The 19,510-nt window shown below is 33.7% G+C and overlaps 1 protein-coding gene across 5 annotated transcripts in view; it reads left to right on the forward strand.

Moving 5' to 3' along the window:
• Window positions 1-19,510, forward strand: part of CNTN1 (contactin 1) — a 380,108-nt gene that overhangs the window by 273,651 nt on the left and 86,947 nt on the right. For 2 of the 5 annotated variants that reach the window (XM_077952291.1, XM_015151429.3), the window contains one exon: window positions 11,092-12,094. In XM_077952291.1, the coding sequence (XP_077808417.1) occupies window positions 11,092-11,171 (80 nt within the window). In that variant the 3' untranslated portion in view covers window positions 11,172-12,094. 5 annotated transcript variants of the gene reach the window in all.

Here is a 19,510-nt window from a genome sequence, read left to right on the forward strand (position 1 = left end):
ATTTATTGAACATTAATTGCACATTTTGCCTTTGTTTTTCACACTGTCAGAGAAATAAGCAATAAAATGATATTTGTGGCTTAATTCTGCTTCCACACCTGAGTCAATATAATTTCATTCGATCTCATGCAGCTCCTGCATTTCCCTCTAGAGCAATGTTAATATGGGGTCCCTAAGCAACACAGGGCAAATGCTGAAAACCCTTTTACTCCATTTGAATATATTCTCCAATAGAGTTATAAGAAGTCTAGTTGAAGTTTCTTCATTAGAATGAACTTAGAAATACATTCCATAAACCACTTATTGAATAATAACAAATAAAAATGAGATTGCAAAATCCTAAGTCAAACAAAGTTCATTTAGGTTCAGTATTTTCATTTAAAGTATTTTGTTATCTGGGACATTGATTGTTTTCAGGAATTATTAGGGAAAGGGATTAGAGGGATTAGTTCACTATTCTTCCTAGTCAGACCACTAGCTGTTAAGTCATTTCCAGAAGTAGCCAAAGTGTATGTTTAATTGAAATTGCTTGCTTATGAAAATAATTAGCATTAATGTTGCAGTAGGAGTTATGTCACAATGTGTGGACATCAATGTGTTCATATGATTGCATGATTACATTTTAGTAAACTTCCTGTAGTATTATCATAGAATGTAATATTCAGAGTGAAGAGGAGTTTTACAGATAAAATGCAAGGGTAGTCATGATACTGTCCACACATACTTAGGAAATTAATTATCACCACTATGTGTATTTTTTATAGAGAGTCAATAAAAAGAAGCTATAGCAGATATTATGCAGAAATAAAAATGTATTTTCTTTTAGTCCCAGGAAAAATGCCTTAAAGTGGCAGAACCCGGTGAGTGCATTCAGTAGAAATATGGTACAGCATTTTAAGTCCTTGCACTATAGTAGGCTGCTAATAAAACCATACAGGTAAATGAAAATACTGCTTACCTCTGTTAAAGTCAGCAGAGTCATAACCATTCTTCAAACTTTATTTCTAATAATAGAAAAAGTATTCATTTCATAGCAAAAGAAATTTGCAATAGTCAAATATATTTGACTATTGCAGAACTTGTGTCAAAAACATATATAAAGTAGATGTTCTAATATGCTTTATATATTTAAACCAGAAGGTATACAATTAAACAGTTGTTTTTATTTTTTATAATAATGGTGAGTAATGTATAAGACATGCCCTGCCTTAAGTGATATTATTATTGGTCTATTTACTCATTTAATTATACTTTTGTATCTAGTTCAGGAAATCATAACCTGGAGTCTATATACAGGCTTTAGGGGATCCATGGACCTCCAGAAATTGTACATAAAATTCTATTTGTATGTACCTTTTCTTCGGAAAATGATTTGTAATTTTCATAAGATTTTTGTAGCCAGCAATGTCCCACAGGATTAAAAAGCTAATCTATTCTTTATTTCCCCATCTAGATCAAGACTCTCTAATAAAATAAATTGAAGAGATGATTATTCACTTCATGCAAAAGTATAAAAAACTAATAAATTTCATGTAGTTAAATCTAATAGCACATTTAGATTGTGAATTGCTTTTAAAAGATTCAATTTGCATTCAACCCTTCAAAATTACATGTTTATAAAAAATATTAAATATGCTATGTAGTAGATAGTAGACCTCTATAAGAACTTTCCATATTTGAGATGGACTAATTTTAGTCCATATTCAGATATCGGTAATTTGAACTGCAGCTGCTGAAATTAGTGCAGTGAGAAGGATAGTAAACAGAGTAGAGGGGAAAGCAATTTCATCTGAGGATCACTAAGAAATTTTTTAATAACAAAACTAGTTCTGTGTATAAATGATTATGCCTTATCAGTAGACTGAAACAAAAGTATAAATATTTAGACATAATTAAGACTGTGGATTTCTTTTGGCCTACATCACCCTGAAGGAAATGAATACATAGTAAGAACAGTGTTGCTGCCCTAATCAACATGTGTGTGTGCATGTGTGCATGCATTTGTAATTGTGGGTGGGCAAGTGTGAGTATACGCATACAGCATGATGAAAGTAACTTATATCAGAAAAAAATGTGTTTGAGTTTATTCCTTGCCTTTTTAGTGTATATTGAGCTTAGAATGTAAGCAATCAAATGTTTAAATCTGAATGCCTGTAAATATAAAACTAAAATTAAATACAGGAAAAATATAGTCAATGGAAAATGTAGCATTGGGTCTGATTTCTTGGGGCCTTTTACTGAGAGCAAACACTCCCGCTGTGAGTTTTTTGTGTCATGTATGGATTTAGAAATGAAGAAAGCAGTAGCAATTGTCACCAAAGAAAAACAATCTGTAGAAAATGTCCCTGATAATCAGATATGAACTATTATAATTCTGTAAAAGCATAAATGTGTACTTATGGAAAGCTATAGCACTTTAATTTATTTACCATCTAACTAGGTCCAAAGATGCTCGAGGAAAAGAGGGCAGTAAAGTTGCATGCATTGTCTGATCCTCCAGCTCTGCAAACAACTTCAAATCACGAGATTCTATTGGCCATGTAATTTTCACTTTTCTTTTCCACAGCTGGCTTTTATATGAGTTATATCTGTTAACTTTGGCAATATTTCTGTTAGTCTTTCTACAGTATAGAGATTATTTTTGCAAGAGTAACCTTTCTTCAAACGCTATTGTCCAGGAGGTCTAACATATAAAATTGAAGATGAAGATAAATAAATAAACATTTGTGTCCTCACAACCCTGGCAAAAGCAGATTATCTACTCTGAAATAGGACACCTTCAACCCAGCCCCCTAAGGATTCTAACAAATTTAAATAAATAAAATATGAATCTATATAAAAAATGAAAATTGATGGCCACGTGTGGTGGCTCACAACTGCAAACCCAGCACTTTGGGAGGCCAAGGAGTGCAGATTGCTTCGAGACCAGCCTGAGCAACATGGCAAAAACCCGTCTCTACCAAAAAACCAAAAATAAGCTAGGTATGGTCGCAAAAGATTAAAATGCTATGCTTGATATGATGATATTTAAATAGTTTGTAGAAGATTTTGTGAAAGTTAATTTTTTTCCTATGAAGAACACATATTGACATCAATTGGAAATAATGTTGTTGGCAGAAAGAGTAATTTCAGAATCACCCCTTTAAGACAGGGGTCTGTATAATATAGCGGAAGGAATTTAGAACTTAAATCACTATAGGTTACTTAATATTTAAAAGGTCTTAAATATGTTGCCTTATGTTTAAAATGTTTAAAATATTTATATTTTAAAATGTTAATATTAATATTTAAAATATTAATAAAGGCCTTAAATATGTTGCCTTATGTTTAAAATGTTTAAAATATTTATATTTTAAAATGTTAATATTTAAAATGTTAATATTTAAAGGCCTTAAATATGTTGCCTTATGTTGCCTTCGTTTTGAAATAAGAACTAGGTATTGTACTTCAGATGTTTTTAGGTTTCTCGTATAAAAATCCACATTAAGAGTATTGATACAAATTTCCTCGTTGTTGCAATAAAATTTTTACTTCTTAGGTCCCATAAAAGTGTATTTCAGGTTGCTTCATCAAGTGAGTGTCTGATGCTTGTGAACAGCCCTGTTTGAATATTTTTTAGCAAACAACATTTCTAAAGCTCTTCAGCGAAAAGAGTGTCATTTAGAGGCAAAAGTTTTGCAGGATTTATACAGCAAGATTTATTTTGGAAACCCATGTGCGGCTTGCCAAATCTAAATTCTCATTCATGAGTGCACCTTTGGACAACATTCAAAAATAGACCATAAAAACCCAAATAAAAAAGAAATTAGGCTTTAACTTGTACGTGTATTACAACTTTCTCTGGTATTTCTGATGTATTATAAATATTTTGGCAATGCTTCTGGCTTTTAGGAACACTTTCCTGCCACCTGGGTGAACAAAACATGTTTGCCACTGAAATTGCCAAAATAGAAAATGCAATTAGGATTATATCTTATCTACTATATATTTGTTACATCTTATATATTACATTAAATGACGTTTCTTCACTCAAATCTGAGTTTAAAAGCAAACAAAAGAAAAATAAAATGACTTTACTATCTAAACTTTTTCTTTTGGCCTGGTTCTCAACTCTAACATATGCTGTATAGAATTTTAAAATGTTTTGGAAAAACAGTAGCTGAAACTAAAACAAATAATAAGAAAACTCTGTAAATCATTTTATCCTCAAAAGAAGTTTGTGTTGTTTACATTATTACATTAGAAGCTTATTTATTTTTACCTTATGTGGAGTTGTATTTAGGTGAAAATACCATGTTAGTGAGTGTGTGTGTGTGTGTGCAGCTTTCCACTTTATTTCTAAGGCAAAAATACAGTTACAGAATGGAGAGAGATATTAGCTAGAGGTCATCTTTATTGATATACTCTGTTAAGGTTTTTATTGCTTAGCCTAATGACGTGGTTACCAGATTTTTTCTTAAGAAGGCTATTTGGTTGATTACTAAACCATTTTTAAACTCTTGGATAAGTTAAGGTAACACAGTGGAACAAATAGATAAGCCTGATGGAAGCTGTCAATATACGTTTTAGTTTGGATAATATTGTAGTATTTTAAAGTTCTATAATAGTTGCCTAAAGGTCTTTTTATGGAAAATGCTCTTGAGTATTTTATTCCCAGATGGTTTACATTAGCAGAGTTAATATCCAGAGTATCCCACTGTTCACTATCCAGACAAAATTAGTTCTGAAGCATTTACTTGGAGATGATGGTCCAGCCAAATTACTATTCTTTTTTGTAAGAAATATGGAATAGATAAACATTTTCTTTCTCTAAGATAAAAGTGTTCTAATGGTCCTTTTATTGGCAAATCATGTGTTAGTTACATCTTTTCTCCTTACCACTTTTTCACAGTAACTACATGAAATCTCTGCATTTATGTTCAAATTTGAAAATACAATTTTAAATGTAGAATTAATCTTGTAGGTTATCTAGAAAGTTCCTACACCTTCATTTAACAACTTGGACTCTGAGAGAAAGAGTTCCTTCCCTGTATGACCCATCTACATGGTAGCAAACAATAATCTTGGGACCCCAGTCCAGCCTTCTCATTGTACTAGACTTTCTCCAGAAAGTATGGATAAATAAAAGCTATAGTTAATTTCTAAAACTCACTATACCAGAAAGATTATCAAGTCTATTCTGGAGCTGGTAGGACAAATTATTTTACTAATTTTTACTAAATAGTAGAAGTTATTGATTTCAGTTTCTGCTCTTTGCTCTTTCTGTTCCCACTATCTAGCATATGCTAATACAAAATATATAATTTTTAAAATATTGTAGGAAAAAATAAAGCCAAAGACATGCATTATAAACAGATATAATCTCTAATTCTTGGATTATTTAGGGTTCTATTTGTATGACTAGCTCAGGGACATTAGATATTAATAAGGGCCACAGGACAGTATGTTGCCATGTGTAAAGTTTCTGGAACTCTTGGTGGTAAATCAGATTTTAGGCTTCTGTGGTATCTAGCATAAATGTTCACGTTGTGTTCAAGAATTTTTACATTCAACATTTTCTTAAATAAGCAAATATGGGTTTATGTTTGAAATTATTATTAAGGTAAGCCAGGCCAAAATAAATTAAAAAGGACTTTTAAATTAAGCAATTTAATTATCATGTAGTTGGGAAGAATAGACATAAAGGTTCTATGTAATACACACACCAAGTTAAACAGGCATGTAAGTATACATACCTCATCACACCACACACACACACACACACACACACACACACACACACACACACACACACACACGGGAAGAGATCCAGAAAAGAGACACACATATAAAGGCAGAAAGATCTGGGTCCAAATCATCGCAGTCAAAATCAAAGAGAATGGTTGAGGTAGTTTTTCAAGTATTTGGGGCAGAAAAACACACATTTACCTCAGATATTTGGATAATTGCCTCTGCTTTCCACTTGCTTTGGCCAATGAAGTCTTGCCACAGAGACAGACTAAAGATTCCATCTCATCAGCCTTGCAGGACTGAGACAGGAAAATGGTCCTTGCTGCCCACACTGGCTGGAACAATGACAACTGGGCGCCATTCTGAGCCATCCTGACCCCACTCTGCACTAACCACAGCAATACTTCCATTGATAGCAAAACTTGCCCAGAAATTAAGCCTTCCCCTTCCCACTGAGAATCAACAAATTCAGATCAAGGAAATATGATTGGGCTGGTTCTCCATAATTGTAATACATAAAAGCTAAAATACTGAGCTGAAATGCACATTTGGTTATAATATACAGAATTTAGAAAATTTGAAGTTAGAACTTAGTGGTTATTTAAACAAAAACTCTAGTAAAAATGACAGCTTTCCCAACTACTTCTGGAATTTTAAAGTACATCAATAATTTGAAATTGTATTTCTCAATGCAAGTTCAGTGTAAATTGATGTACACTCAATTTTTTTCAAATATGTCCACAAAATATGTAATTTATTCAGAATGAGTCATATTATTTTAAATTTTAAGATAGGTCTTGAAAATTATCTATATTAATACTTCATCTTACAAATTCAAAACTTAAAATATGAAGGTTAGAAGATACTATGTCATGCGCTAATATAAATTTAGATTTTTCTTTCCCTCCTCACTAGAGATCAGTGAGAAAAGCTCCCGTGGAGGATTTCTTCTTTTCTGCAATTAATTACTCCCGGGTCTCTTATAATCAAACTGGTCAACTTTTGACAAACTGGAATTTCTTTTTTGCTGCACATTTAGTGTGTATCCATGGTTCCCTGAAAAAATAAACGGCCAGGGGAGGCTGAGGCAGGAGAATTGTTTGAACCCAGGAGAGCTAAGATCATGCCACTGCACTCCAGCCTGGGCAGTAGAGCGAGACTCCATCTCAAATCATCATCATCATCATCATCATCATCATCATCATCAACAACAGCCTGGTGCAATGGCTTATGCCTGTAATCCCAGCACTTTGGGAGGCCAAGGCAGTTGGATCACGAGGTCAGGAGCTTGAGACCACCCTGGCCAATATGGTGAAACCCTATCTCTATTAAAAATAAAAAAATTATCGGGTGTGGTGGCACATGCCTGTAGTCCCCCCTGCTTGGGAGGCTGAGGCAGGAGAATCACTTGAACCCAGGAGGTAGAGGCTGCAGTAAGCCAAGATCGTGCCACTGCACTCTAGCCTGGGGAACAGAGACTCCGTTTCAAACAAACAAACAAACAAACAAACAAACCCTTTTACCACTCAGTTTGATTCCAGAGAGACAGTAGGAAAGCTTTACAGAATTTAGCAGGCCATTGGATCTTTTAGACACTGCATCCACTTCAGTGCTCCATATTGATTCATACATCCATGCGTATTTACCAGACAATTATGCCAAATTAGGCTACAATTATGCCAATAATGTCAAAGTTCAAGAGCAATACAGATAATCAGTGATACCTAAAAGTCTCGATGAATATGAATAAATGGCAACTAGTTCATATTTTGAAAGTAATTGTGGTTTATGTTGGTAAAATACTGTATTCTTCCAACTCAAATCTTGGAAAAGGTATATATATATAAAATGATGAATATAAAATAAAAATATATAATTATATAATTTAATGTATAATATATGACATAATATAGCTACATAGCATGTTATAATAAAAGATATATGTCATATAACATGTATTGATTATATCATAAAAGGATATATAACATTTATTAAAGACATTGTTTACCAGATTTAATTTTAAAGGATAGGTATCATTACTGTATTATATTCATTTTACACATGAGAAAATTGAATCTAATGAGGCTAAGTTAATCATTTAAGGTCATAAAGCTACTAAGTGGAAGAACAAGGTTTGAATGCAGACAGTCTAATTTCAGGTGGAACACCCAGCTCATGGCTGTAGCACACTATAACTAAACATTAACTCAAATGTATTCAATGTGATAAAATAATCAATGTGGAAAAGCTAAACTGCAGGCCTTTTACTTTCTTGGCAACAAATGTTTATTCTATAGAAAGTGACTGATGCTGATCTTGCTATTTTATTTTTGCTCATGTTATATTTACGGCTGGCCTATTACAAGGGAAACTATAGTAGTTAATTTTTTTCAGCTAGTCAACTTTATACAGTTATAATTACAGTAGCATAATCAGTAAATGAATTGTACTAGAAGGCTTGAAAGCTTGATTTTATAATGTGTTCTTTGGCCTAAAAATAGGTAAATGAAATTTTGATGTGTGTTTTCCTGCTTTTTAAAAATAACATATAATTCATACAGTTAAAAATAGTTCATTCAGAGTATTTAAATATCTGAGATTATAATGTCTACACCTATAGGACTTTCCTATAAATTTTACCGCGTCGTCCTACAAAATTGCTATGAGGTGGTAGTACAAGGACTGTTATTTCCATTTCATAGGCAAAGGAAGCTTAAAAAAGAAAAAAAATATATTTTCAACTATCAGTTATAAAGCCAGAATGTGGCCAGATACTAGTGTTCCAAATTCAACTACATGAACATGCTTTTCCCTTCTTGATGTTTAACTTTCCCAAAGACAGAAGTCAGATAATATAATTTTGTATTGTGCATCTCTATCATTGTTGGCACATGCTTTAATTTGTCAAATTAATTAGATCGTTCCCTCAACACTCTGAGTTATTGATAATTCCAAGTTAAGTTAGAGAGTAGAGTAACATTTTAGCTTGTTTAAAATTAGAATTTCATTAATAGCTTCCCTTTTCAGCTCATTTTACTAAATAAGACAAAAACACCTTAGCCTCATTGCTGAAAATATAACCAAGAAAAAACTTAACAACGTAAAATCCCTCTCAGTTTTATTACCTATGATTTTTGTGCAGTCTGCCGTTTCCAGTCTCATTACTATGCAATGCTTTCTTGATGGAGCCTTTTGCAGGCTTGCTTCCCACTCAGTTTCTGGAAATTTAATTTGGTCACAAAAATTTGGACACCTACACAAATTAGAATGAAGGAAACTCAGAGAAAGCTTTTATCCTCTAAACTCATGATCAGTTTATGAAGCTACAGAGAGATTTTAGTGCTTTTGAATTCCTACAATAGCTTCTGCAACTGTAATTGTCACTATTGGGATTAAATGAAACATACACAGAGAGAGAAAGAAATATTTAAGTATTCTGCAACTGACGCTGAGCTAGGATACCCCATTAGATCAGAGCAGCAGGGAGTAGTTCTCAATCTTTTCTCTGCCAGAGCGCTTTTCCGTCATCACGTTTAACTGTACACAATACTCTTATAATTGATTGCAGATTCTGGCATAAATCCAAAAAACCTTTTTACCCTAAAAAGCACAACACTATTTTAATTGTTATTTGCCCAATGCCAGTTAACAGTGATGATCACTGTGTGGACATGGGAGGACATAAGGGAGTGGCTGAGGTTCATGTGCATTTCCCAGGGTACCCTTGAAGACCCAACACCTTCGCTTGAAAGTGCATTGGGATGCAAGTGAGTGAGAGTTGGCATGCTACAGGGATAACTTTGAATTCACTTTATCCTTTGGAAAAAAAATGCAGAAACTTCTGAATTCTCAATATTATTAGTAGCAAATTACTTGTGATATGCCAGAGTGTAGCGATCCCTTGTGTAATTATTCCTGGAATGGTCTAAGGTCCATCACACTGAAGAACCCACTTCTGAGCATCTGCTCCCTGCACTCTTAGTGGCACTCAACAATGAGAGCTTGACTCCACCCCTCCTTCACACATTCCTGAGAATTTCTCCAGAAGAAAGGAACTGTTACTGATAGAAACATGTCAGATCCCACTGATGTGTAGGGTCTAAGCAACTTGGAGGACCACTATTTGATATCTTCCTACATTGTCTGATAGATACAGTGACTAATTCAAGGAAATGGCACCCTTCTCTGGAGGAGTTTAGGGAGGCTCCCTTGGTGACTGTTCATAGCCCCCACTTTTCAGAATTAAAATCTCAAATCACAGAGAAGCAAACTGGTAAAATAGCAAAAACTACCCAAACTGCGTTTAAAAGAAAAAAAAAAAAAAGACTATATCTAAAATTAGCATTTTCAGTTCTCATCAAAAGGATTTAAATTTCATATGCTTAAAATGTCAAATGAGTCTTATGACCTTTTTTACTATTTACAGTAAGGACTGAATTTACAACAAGCAGTCAGCACAGGCAAGTTTTCCTAGATGCTATTTCTTCTATTTAAATAGCTATCTCCAGGGGGCAGTAGTGGCTATAAAATGCTATAATTCTAATAATAACTATCTTTAGTAACGCGTAGGGGAATGAGGTAGGTGATCACTCTGTTAATTACATGGTTTTCTATAACAATAATGCTGTATCATTATACACATTATACACATACTGTTATTAAATGATTTGCACGGTGTGATAGAAAAGCTGTGGCCCTTGGTAAACCAATTAGATATCCACTTTGCCTACCTAACCTGTGGTCTTAGGCTAGTCGATTAATCACTGTCAGCCTCAAATTCCATATTTATGAAAGAGAGTATGAATAGTTACAGTCCATACATTGTTCATGGCAACTTTTTATAAATATTTTGCTTTACTTCCTTCCCTTTACTATGAATGTATATATCGACATGAGAAATAAATAAAATATAACTCAAGACAGTTCTCACAAAACACAGCCTCAACCATTAACTTTTTTGAACCATTGCTTCAATCTATCCTCATTACTTTTTTTCTTAGAAGTCTTCAAGGCATAAGCATATGTTTTAGTAGATAGACTTACACTATGTGGAATGAAATTTACACAGGATCCATGAGATTTGTTTCATTTGTTTTTTGAGGAGAGACTTCAGTTACAACACTTGGTCTTTAGAAAGTCAGTCACTGTGTATGAGGGAAAGGTTTTAATTGGGCCATAGCCTGTGGCATCAGTCTTCTCCCTTTGGCCCCCTTTCCTCAGCGTGTAGGGGAAGATACCTTTCTGTGCTCATTCTTTCAACTTACCCATCAAGGAAATATGGCAAATCCCCCAAGTACATGGCTTGCTGCCCCTAATTGGGCATCCACACTCTCCCTTCAGCCTTGATCTTTCCTCTTGCAGGTAAAAACAGAAAAGGTGGAGAGAAAAACATGGTGGATTCCTTTCTCCCCGTCTGTGCAAGCCTGCCTCCAACCTGGTGATCGTTGACACTCACCATTTCTGTGCAAGACTTTTTTTTTTTTTTTTAACATATTATACTAGATTTGACTAACTCAATCTTGTAGATTCTGCAGTTCCCCCTACCCCCAGCCTAGTTCTTAGAGTATGTTTCTCTTTTTGAAACATGTAAACATACTTTGAGCATAAATATTTTTTAAAATATAACTATAATGCTTCACTAATACCTTAAAAATGCCTAGTGAACTAACTCAGTACATTATATAATGGCCAAGTTTTGCGTTTTCATGTCCTGTTTTTCTTTGAAATTATATAGCTCAGAAATTAGCTCATTATCTGAAAAATCTATGAAGAACTGATGAATTATATAATACAGGAGTATTGCCATTGAATGTACTGTTTGATTTATTCAAGCAGGTAATGAACAATGTTGTCAAACTCTCTAATGAGTCATCATAATTAGGACATAAGCTAAAAGGGGCGTTTTCTGGCAGTCTTTTTTTCTTAATCCTAGTGCCATACATATTCTTTGGCATGAAAGAATGAAAGGCATCAGTAAGCAACTGAAGTCCTACCATGGCTTTGTAGGGTTTTTGGAACAATTCCTGGAACTGGAAAGTGAAAATGGATAGCACGTGGAAGAAACCCTCATCTGAGTAGCAAGATTTTAGTAAAGAACGACTAAGCCATTAACAGCATGCATTCATATTTAATTTTATTGATTCCTGCCATCAGCTTTTGTAGATCTTTTCTTTTTGGTGGAATGTTCTGATTTTTATTGGAAGGACTTGAGTAGAAGTGGATGATTAAAATTGAGGAGTATATAATTCTTTCTGGGACTGCTTAAATGTTATTGTTTGAAAATGCCTTCACTTTCCCCCTTTGGTGAAAGAGATGTGCTTAAAATTCTTATTACTTCACAATAAATAATTTTGATTTTCTTAGACAGGTTTGTGTTTAGGTATGAATTTCTCACTTCATCTTGCAATTCTCTCTGTGGTCAGAAGAACTCTGAAGAAAGCTTTGAGGGAAATGAATATAATTCTTAAATTATTATATGTGTATATATATATAGTTTAAAAATAATTTATTAGTTATCATAAAAAAATAAATGTCTCTGACTCAAGATGTTACTTATTTCTTTCGTTTATATTTTCTAGTCTCAATTACTGTTCCAAATGGAGCTATCTTAGAATTTAGACTAGAGATCCAGATTAATTGTCATTTTTGTAAGATGTTTAAAATCAATTTGAGAATTTTCATGTGTCTGTAAACAGCACCATGGAGACATGTATGCATCATATAAAGGGCATCTTTCTATGTAGTCCATACTGAAATTATACAACTGAGACTAGATAGGAATATTTTTTTTAAAGAAATAATAAAAATGTGAGAGGAATCATAGGACAGATGTGACTTACACCAGAAAATGAAGGACAACCTTAAACTATATCAATATCAAGTAGAATAATTATACAGATTCATTTCTCTTCCTTTAGTCTTGTTCTTATTTCTAACTGGGATCTAAATTTACCTTTATCAATACCAGAGGTTAAGAAAATTACCATACTCCTATTAAATGGTAGAGATATTTAATAATATTCAGCTTCATCTTAGTACAATTTCAAACATCAACATGATCACACAACATTGATTTGCATTTTTAAATAGGATATTAGAGCCATTGTCTTAGATAATTTTCAAGGCAAGAACAGGCCTGCAATAAATAATGAGACTTTGACATTCCTTAGTAAAGACGATGTCTCCTGCCCTAATATGACTGCCACTCAGCAATTTCAATTTTATGATTACTTGATTTAAAAAGGGAGGATAAATGGTTCTGAAAAGTTTTTTGTTTCTTTAACATTTCAGACTTTTCACTGAAATTTGTCATTTTGGTAAAAATAAACAGTGAATCACAGAATATTTGTACATGGTGCTTTGCTTTTAATTACTTACTAGGGAATTACCAGTGGAAAAAAGAATGTCACCAGTGTTTTTCCTACTTACACGAGTTCTGCGGCATGAATATTTACATTAAATGTATGTGCTATATGTATTCCCCAAAGAATCAGTAGTTTTGGTGGATTTATTTCCCACTATGGTTGTTTAGAAAGCCAGTGTTTAAGAGGGAGAGAGCCGGTTAGGGCTACTACCTAAGTAGTGGCACCAACTCAAATGATACGTGCGGTGTACTCACAGCTACTTTACATCCTGTTTAGAAATTGAGACACGAGGATCTTAATTTCTAGTTTTCTATCCAATTTGATTTATAAAAAAAAATCTTGATTATTGAGAAAATATGGTCAGCTTATAATATGTGAATGGTCATTTGGAAAATTTATATATTGCTTTCTCACTATCTTTCCTCAAATGTCTAAATTCTTCTTCATCGAACGTTACTACATTTTTAAAGCAGAAATGACAGAACTGATAAACAACTGCATTTCTCATTTTTTAAAATTAGTTTACATATGAATGAGAACTAGTAAAAATCAAATCTATATTTTGTTCATACATAGGTATGTTTTTCTAAAAACATTAGTAAAATCCAGGAAAGATTACCAAATATCTTTATAGCGATCAATAAAGAGAGGGAATGTATTGAATATGAATTTATAAATGGATGATGTGTTTATCTTTACTTATCTGAGTTAACACAGAAACAAAGATTTAAAAAGGCACAATCGGCCGGGCATGATGGTATACACCTGTAATCCCAACACTTTGGGAGACTGAGGTGGGTGGATCACATAAGCCCAGGAGCTCAAGGCCAGCCTAGGATCATGGTGAAACCTCATCTCTATAAAAAAATAAAAAAATAAAATAAAAAAGCTATGATCAATATATTATAGTTCTTGTCATATTTTCCAAAATACTCATTTTTACAAAAGTAATTCATATTTTCCCCAAAAAGAAAGGTCAGCAACAGAAACCTAATAACATTTTTGAGTGTGATACTGACAATGCTGTTTAAAAAATATTGCTTTTCAGATAGTTGTTGAAAATCTGGTCTCATGGCAAATTAATTGGGTTCAGATTCTAACTTGGACATTTACTTGCTGGGTGAACATGGCCATTTTATTTAACCTATTTCTGTCTGTTTCCTCACCTGTAAAATAGGAAAAATTAGAGCACTTACATCACAAGGTTATTGGTAAGAACTATAAAAGATTTGGCAGTGACTTTGATATAAGTACTCAGAAAATAGCATAATTTTTAGTAAAATATACAATATAAATTTCCCCTTTTTGAATCACTAATAATTTTATACCATGTACATTTTATATTGTTAGCAGTTCAAGTTCAAAGGGAACAATAGTATAGACTTGTTGTCATCCAGGTAATTACTTGGAAGTCTTTCGCAGACAGGCACATTTAAGCTGTATAATCTGAATTTGAAAATGGATGTTATCTCATTTCGAGCATGTTATACCAGAAAACCCTGTCTCTGATCCCGCCTCTGTAATCTGTCACTGATTAGCTATGCCTCTCTGACAACAGCCCTTCAAGTCTTCGGTATCCTTTTGTAAAATGGATTATTTAAATATATATATGTTGGTTTTAGTGGACTCTTAAATGTATGTGATCTACCTTAAATATTGAAATGTTTCTATTATCTGTCTGTAGCATATGATTTAATTGTAAAAATGTTGAAAACATAAAGAAATTTAGAGAAAGAGAATAGGGATGTGGCAAATGAGACTCTGCATTGAACCATGAATGACAGGAGATCATTCAGGCCATTTCCCCAGTCCTTTACTAGGTAAAAAAGTGACAGAAACAAGTCTCAGTAGTTGTTTGTAGACTTGTGTTTTAGCCAATTTTGAAGAACCCCCAAGGTAAGAAACATAACACTAACAAGGACTTTGACAGATCATTATTTTTGTTTGGCCCATAGGTGAAATTTTATGGAACATTCTCAGTCAGCATTCTCTAAGAGGGATTTTTAAAGTAAGAGTGAAAGAATTAATGGGTGCAAAACAAGAATAGTAAGAGAGGGGGTCATGCATATAGGAAAGAAAGAATAGTCCATAGAGGCAGCCCCCATCTGAAGTACAGAAAGGTAGCCCAAAGAAGCATAGCAATTTGAACACTATGATTTTGAATGGGAAAATAAGGAGCAAACAAATCAACACTGAAGTTTGTCCTGCCAACTGCAATGAAAGAGGAATTCAATCAGCTGGATAGGCTGAACACAATTAGTGGTATCCTCTCTTGATGACATCCTGTCAGCATTTGGAAGAATTAGGAAACAGAAACAGCAGAAATAGTAGGGATATGATATATGTGTAATAAAATGTATTTCAAAAACTCTAGAGCATGGGGTAGGGAGAGGTGGTGACAAGAGAGGAGTGAAGATAAAACTATATTCATAAAAGCATAAAACAAAAAGCATGCTTTAAATAACTTTTTATTCCCTCCTCCATATTGTTCTTTTTCTCCTCTTTCACCTCTTTCTAACTCCCCAATATGAATGTTAGTGAGAAAAACGGATAAAAAGACTTTGCCAGGTCTAGTCAGAAATATATTTCAGTTCTTCCCCTCACCACTTCAGATCTTTAATAATTACAGTCAAAGAAAGAAAAAAAAGAGAAGACTAATTTGTCATCTAATGTATCTAGGCATTTAAAATCAGATCAGATTCCAATGGTCTTTTTCAACTGACCAATTTCTCTCTTTTATGTTAACTTTGGGGTAAATAGTTCTTAGAATTGTTAGCTATCTGGCTGAGAACAGCCTAAGAAACTGGAAGGAGATATCAGTAGAGTAATAGTGAAATAAACTGCATGCATCAGGCCATTTGCTTACATTTTCCCTGGCTTCCTTGAAGGATTTATTGAGAGTACATGGTAATGGAAAAGAAAAAAAAAGAAAAAAGAAAAAAAGAGAAAAAAGGGAAGGGAAAGGAAGGGAAGGGAAGGGAGGGGAGGGGAGGGGAGGGAAGGAAGAAACAAACTAACTCAGGGTTAGAATTATGTATGGTTGGGTTTTTTTCTTTGACAAAAGAATCAGAAGAGTGGTCAGTTCCTAAATGCCTTCCTTTGTACTGAGAACCAAGTAGCTTTGTCATTTTATTTTCTACCTCAACACTTTTCTGTCCATTCTAAACAAAAAAATAAGCAAGTAACATCAGCCTACACTGCTTGAAAACCTTCCTGCTGAGAGACACTGCAGGGCTGGCCCTGGGTTAAAGTCAGACTGTCCACGTTTGTCTCCATGCTCTATTTTTGCCACAGACTCATTCCTTAATACACAGAGTGTCTTCACATTCCCAAATTTTCCTCACCTATATCAAAATTACTGGAAAACATTTTACTTTCTATGTTGTCCTATAAACCAAAGAGTATCTGAGACAAGTCTCAAGAAAGTTTATTTTTCCAAGGTTATGGATGCACCTGTGACACAGCCTCAGGAGGTCCTGACGACATGTTCCCAAGGTTGCTGGGATACAGCTTGGTTTCATGTATTTTAGGGAGACATGAGATATCAATCAACAAATGTAAGATGTACATTGGTTCCATCTGGAAAAGCAGGACAACTCAAAATGGGGGGCTCCCAGATCATAGGTAGATTTAAAGATTTTCTGACTGGCAATTGGTTGAAAGAGTTATTATCAATAGAAAAGAATGTCTGTATTACCATACAGATTTGTGGGTGGTGGGGATCAAGGATTTCTCCTGCAGATGAAGCCTTCAGGTAGCAAGCTTCTGAAAAGAGATTGTAAATGCTTCTTATCAGAGTTAAGAAGTCTGTTCTATCAATAATTCCCAAAGGGAAGAGGGTATAATGAGGCATGTCTGGCTGCCCCTTCCCATCACTGCCTGAACTAGTTTTTCAGGTTACTTTTGGAATGCACTTGCCAAGAGAAGGGTTCCTTTCAGATGGTTGGGGGGCTTAGAATTTTATTTTGGTTTACGATGTCCCTGCTTTCTTTTAAGTAATAAGTGGTAAATGAATACTTTGTAAACAGATCCTTGACAATGACTGACAAAGTACTAATTAATAACTCCTGCCAGGTAGCTAAGATGCCCAGAAATCTTTTAAAATGTAATGATAATAATAATATTGTTAATAGCTAAGGTTTCCTGATGGCTTTCTGTGGACCAGGCTGAGAACTACATTCTGTAAGGACATTATTTCAGTCCTAACAATAATCTTTTTTTTTTTTTTTTTTTTTTTTTTTTTTTTGAGACAGAGTCTCACTCTGTCACCCAGGCTGGAGTGCAGTGGCACAATCTTGGCTCACTGTAACCTCTGCTTCCCAGGTTCAAGCAGTTCTCCTGTCTCAGCCTCCTGAGTAGCTGGGATTATAGGTGTGTACTGCCATGCCAGCTGAGTTTTATATTTTTAGTAGAGATTGGGTTTCATTATGTTGGCCAGGCTGGTCTTGAACTCCTGACCTCAGGTAATCTACCTGCCTTGGCCTCCAAAGTGCTGGGATTATAGGCGTGAGTTACCAGACTTTTTTATTACTCTTATTTTACAGGTGAGTGAACAGGAGCTTAATGATTTTAAGAAACTTGCCTAAGATAAATCAGGGCACAGAATTGAAAGTTAAGTGTATCTTAATTCTAAAATCCCTGTTTTTTAATATAATTATGACTTTAATAGTATTATTTATTCTCAGGCATTTTTTGGAGATATTTGTAGACAATTAGTAGATGGAAAAATCTACTTCATATCAGTGGAACCATTACCGAGTAAGATTCCCACACCAGGGTTTTGAAGATACAAACCCACCCCTTTCCATTTGTCTTCTCAATTCCAGCTCTTTATGATGATACAGTATTTCAAAACAATTGGAAAAATGAAGACTGTACTATGGATGACAATTATGTTTACAGAACTGCCTGAACATTAATTATAATAAATTCATTTATCTATACACCAAATATTTATGAGGAACCTACCATAGGCCAGATATATATCCGAGAAAGCAATGGACAAGTATAGTTATAGTGTTTTGCTCAACAATATTACCTTTAAATGAGTGGATGACTGAATTATTATGCATATAATGTCTCAACAAATACACTAATAATATGCAGTTTTACTCTGACCTTTATGAAATATTATTCATTTGACACCTCAAGAACATCGGAGAACAACAGCAGGGAAATGATTTACACTTTAATGGTTAATGACTAACCTATGATAATTTTGTCTTAAATTCCCTCTAACATTTTCTGAATGTCATACCTATGCTCAGAAAAAGTATCTGAATGCATGTATTACAGTGTTTTTCTTCCTTTGAAAAATTCTTTTATTATTCACCTCTAATTTTTTATTTTAACACTCTAAAATATTCTACTTAGTAATTGACTTAGGATGCCGCATTATGTGAAGTAATGAGCTTCTTGGTTCTGATCAAGAATGTACACTGTATTTCAATGTGTTTTCTTACATATGAAAAACGCAATATGTTCTCTCTGAATATCAAATGTGTTCTGTTGTGTGTCTATTTTCAATTATTTAACATTAAGAAGTCTAAGTATACTATTATAGATTATAAATTTATAAAAGTTTATTTGCTTTTCTTATATTTTTATGTGATATATTTCCAAATAATAAAAATTACTGTCATTGATAGGGTATGTGTCGTGTGTTACTAGTTAGTTGTGATGTGTTTTTGTTGATCTGCACACACTTTCTTCCTTGGGACCACTATAAGGAAATGAGTGGAGGTTTAGGGTGTTGGCCATACCTCTCTGCAAATACCAATGTTCGTATAAAGAAAAAGGCCATCTAAGCTAAGCAACTCAACTGATACATAAATATAAACGTATATATTTCAGCTGAAACATAAAAACAAATGTCCTCTTTAGTATTACATTAATTATGAAAAATGATGGTGCTACTTAATAAAAATTATTGATTATTATATTCAATATGCCTAAATCAGTTGTGGGTGGACTCCTTTCTGGTGCAAATAGAACAAGTGATATGCATGTTTAGTTATAAACATTCTGAAATGTCTATACTGGGAGCTGTCTATTAACTGAGAGGCTTCTTTAGCTTTTTAAGGACTTCACCACTTAAAGGACTTTTTTTTCTTATTTTTATTTGTTTTATTTGAAGACAAGAAGCTCTTCAAAGCCCAAAAAGTTGTGTCTCATTTATCTTTTAATTTCTATTTCCCAGCACAGTGCACTGCTGAGAGGATAAAGGAATAGTATTGGTACTGAGTCATGAAGCATCTATGAAAACCTATTTTTAACATTGATTTTTGTTCTACAAGAACAATTCTTCTAAGACTCTTCAATATAATTTGAGGTTTTAAGAGCATTCCTGGTATATCTCTGAATTGTCAATTATTTTCTATATATTATATAAGTAGAAACATTTTTAATATTATATT

This window comes from Macaca mulatta, chromosome 11 (genome assembly GCF_049350105.2).
Source record: "Macaca mulatta isolate MMU2019108-1 chromosome 11, T2T-MMU8v2.0, whole genome shotgun sequence".
NCBI lineage: Eukaryota > Metazoa > Chordata > Mammalia > Primates > Cercopithecidae > Macaca > Macaca mulatta.